Source organism: Dacryopinax primogenitus, assembly GCF_000292625.1.
Source record: "Dacryopinax primogenitus strain DJM-731 SS1 chromosome Unknown DACRYscaffold_30, whole genome shotgun sequence".
Taxonomy (NCBI): domain Eukaryota; kingdom Fungi; phylum Basidiomycota; class Dacrymycetes; order Dacrymycetales; family Dacrymycetaceae; genus Dacryopinax; species Dacryopinax primogenitus.
In genome coordinates, this window is record NW_024467227.1 from 29,601 (window position 1) to 32,960 (window position 3,360).

A 3,360-nucleotide genomic window follows, 5' to 3' on the forward strand; every position below is an offset into this window, starting at 1 on the left:
CCCCCCCCAACCTTGAGAGTGATTCAAAGCCAGCAAAACGAGTGAATAGGACAAATGTTGTTATCACACTGAATCAGCCCCAGAAAAATATCGCATGATTGTCAAGAGCGTCTAATCCGTCGTCACCGTCATCAGCATTCAAGCCAACCGGGGACCCTTACCTATTTCCCCCTTTTCCCCTCTTCTCCTGCGCTATACTCCTCCCAAGCTTGATCTGGGGAGCTATCTAGAGTAGACGGGTCGACTACATTTGCGATGATCAGGTGAGAAATATTAGAGAGATAGGAGACTCAGCTAATCGAAGAAGGCACAGGGAGTATCATCGCCTTGGCTTGCGTGACAGGACCGATTGATGTCAGGAGTGGATGGGAGAAGTCGGACGAGGCATTTTTGGAGGTGAATGTCAAGGCGTTAGAAGGTATATCAAGTGAGCAAGTTGCACGTACTACCGTGTAGAGAATCTGATCGTTTGTCCAGGTACTCAGGCGAAATCGATCGCGCAGACGCTGAAATCTGCCCTCACTCCATCCCTCTTGCTTGGACGGGCACCAGCACGCTCATTCAACTCACCTCATTCAACTCACCTCATTCAACTCACCTCATTCAACTCACCTCATTCAACTCACCTCATTCAACTCACCTCATTCAACTCACCTCATTCAACTCACCTCATTCAACTCACCTCATTCAACTCACCCTACAAGCACTCTCTCCTCCCTTACTCCCTTCGAATTTTCCCCAACCCCAAATATCGCGATGTGGAAAAGCGGCGATGAGGAACGCCGCTACAGCCGCGTTCCTCGACGCGGGCAGCGTGAGCATGCGTGATATCGTTTGCGCCTGTGCAGTTGGTACTAGGAACGGTGCGCTTGTGCTTGACCCGACAGAGAGGAATGGGCGTTTTTGGTTTCCTATTCCGCGGAACAGTGCCAGGAGAGCTGGTGTGGGCCGAATCGGAAGGGGAAGACGGAGACTGGGGAAAGATCGCAAGAAGAGAGCCACAGATGGGGGCGGAGATGGTGAGGGACTTTATGCGAGCGCAGTTTGAGTGAGCAGCAGGTGTTGTGCAGGAGGACGAGATGATGAAGTAGAGCAGATTTGGGTAATAAACATTAACATGTAACACTAGCTACATACACAACAAAGAATAGCATGTAGTCAAGGGACTTGATCAATGTTTTAACGCGTCTCGGAGTTTGCCTGAAAAAAGTGCATTTGGTCAAGGGGACCTGCGCTTCCTCAACGCTTCACTCTCTTTCCTCTCACAACAGCATGGTTGCTGTTCCAGTGTCGTCGCCCAAAATCAGGGCAGCCACTTTGCACTGTCGAATACCTCTTTATCTCCACCTATATGCCTCACCATTCGTTATTCTATGGTCCATCTTCGGATATGCTTACGTCATCAAGTACGAGAAATGGTTTGCGGCGCAGGAGCGGGCATTCATCGCTGGATCGATCGTGCTCGCCTGTCATCTCTTCATCTTTCTCATCACTCAATGCAGCGCGGGTGTCAATACGAGGCTGACATGCGTAAATGTAAGCACCTTTTCATTGCATGTGTGACACGAACGCTGATCTTTCATACAGGCGTCATCGCTCGACCAAGCGGATTGCATTCGGATCGTACCGACGGAGGACAGAGGGAAAGATATGACCATTCCTCTCAGGAAGACACTCACGAGCCCCATAACCTACACATTCGTCTATCAATCCGAGACATACATCTGCACTGCTGGCAAGCCCTTCACTCAGCTCCTCTACCCATGCGACTCTCGTCCCCTGCTGTCATCGTTCACCGCCATTGGACTGTCGTCGTCGAATCTGCCTGCTCTGCGGGAGTCTTATTGTCCCAACACGTTCGATATACCCATGCCGTCCTTCGGCGAAATCTTCGCCGAACATGGCGTCGCGTCTTTCTTCATCTTCCAGATGCTCTGTATCGGTCTTTGGTCTCTGGATGAGTGTTGGCACCACAGTCTATTGACCGCTTTTCTGCTGTCGGTGTTCGAGTGCACGGTTATGTTCCAGGTGCGCCTCTCGCAGATCGACGCGAGTGGACGCCTGTCCCAGCGCGTCGACACACTGAAGGAGTGCCGGATAATGCCCATTGCGCCATTCCTAATTTTATGCTATCGCGACAAGAAGTGGCGGACAGTCGATACGGACGAGCTAGTCCCGGGCGATATAGTGTCCATTAGTGAGTGGACATGCTACCTATGTGATATCGTTTGACTTAAAGACGCAAGCGAGAAGCAAGGAAGATACCGCTGTTCCTGCCGACCTTCTTCTCCTGCATGGATCAGTCATCATGAATGAGGCGCTCCTATCCGGAGACGCAACACCTCTGCTCAAAGAGAGCATCAAGCGATGCAATGGGAGCGAGAAGCTGGACATCAATGGAGCGCACAGCGATAGCGTACTTTACGGAGGAACGAGGGTGTTGCAAGTACGGCCAGGGGAAGTCACCGCTGAGGATGGCGGTTGTATAGCCGAGGTCCTGCGCACAGGCTTCGGAACGACACAAGGACAACTCATTCGGAGGATGCTATCCACTACGGAGGGAGCCTCAGCGCACAACCTCGAGTCGTGGCTCTTCATCGAATTCCTCCTTATCTTTGCTATCGCCGCGCTGTGGGACGTTTGGGTGCCCGGGCGACAACGTGGCATGTCCACCTACGAGCGTCTGTCCGACTGCATCCTCATCATCGCAACCGTGGTCCTGCCCCGATTTCCCAAGGAGCTCTTGCTGGTGGTCAACTGGAGCCTTATCACGCTGTACAAGTACGGTTAGTATTAGTTCGCGAAACTGGTGAAGCAGAAATTCATCGCTTCTTAGCAATGTGTCCACCTGCTGGCAACGAACTATCAGTTGAATCATCCGTTTCTGAACGTCCTATAGGATGCGGAAGCACCGGTCTCCTCGTTTCGTACTGTAGCCCCGAGGGCAAGTGTGTGGCCAAGAAGCCGCATGACCATGCGCCAGGTTCTCGCGAGGGCATTTTAGACGAAATCAAATGCTACGCGATACTAGATACTGGTCCCGAATGTCCGTGGGTCATGCGCTCATTGGGGCACGACAAAGAAACTTGTACCCTGTATCTTCCTTACATGGAACACAGGGATATGGACCGCTACTTTGGTGGCACGGCTCGGACATCCCCCTTAATCAACGCATCAGGTGGTGCCTTCAGGTGACGTGTGCAATCGAGGCAATACACGCCCAGAAGGTCATCCATGCCGACCTCAAGCTTCACAATATCCTCCTCGATGAGCAGCTGAACATCAAGCTTGCCGACTTCGAGGGAGCGTCGTTCCCTGGCAACTACCACGGAACAGCGTCTATCGGCCCTCAACTGACAG

At 52.2% G+C, this 3,360-nt stretch overlaps 2 protein-coding genes across 2 annotated transcripts; both read left to right on the forward strand.

The window, feature by feature from the left end:
* Positions 1-31: 31 nt before the first annotated feature.
* On the forward strand, positions 32-1,173 carry DACRYDRAFT_25639 (uncharacterized protein). The gene is made up of 3 exons (XM_040774250.1): positions 32-263; positions 314-427; positions 478-1,173. The coding sequence occupies exons 2-3, from the start codon at positions 366-368 to the stop codon at positions 1,046-1,048; spliced, it is 633 nt and encodes a 210-aa protein (XP_040623452.1). The 5' UTR covers positions 32-263; positions 314-365; the 3' UTR covers positions 1,049-1,173.
* Positions 1,174-1,272: 99 nt separating this feature from the next.
* Positions 1,273-2,791, forward strand: DACRYDRAFT_60338 (uncharacterized protein; the record flags this gene model as incomplete). Its single annotated transcript, XM_040775626.1, has 4 exons — positions 1,273-1,536; positions 1,588-2,028; positions 2,071-2,197; positions 2,247-2,791. 4 exons carry the CDS (start codon positions 1,273-1,275, stop codon positions 2,789-2,791), a joined length of 1,377 nt encoding a protein of 458 aa, XP_040623453.1.
* Positions 2,792-3,360: the final 569 nt, after the last annotated feature.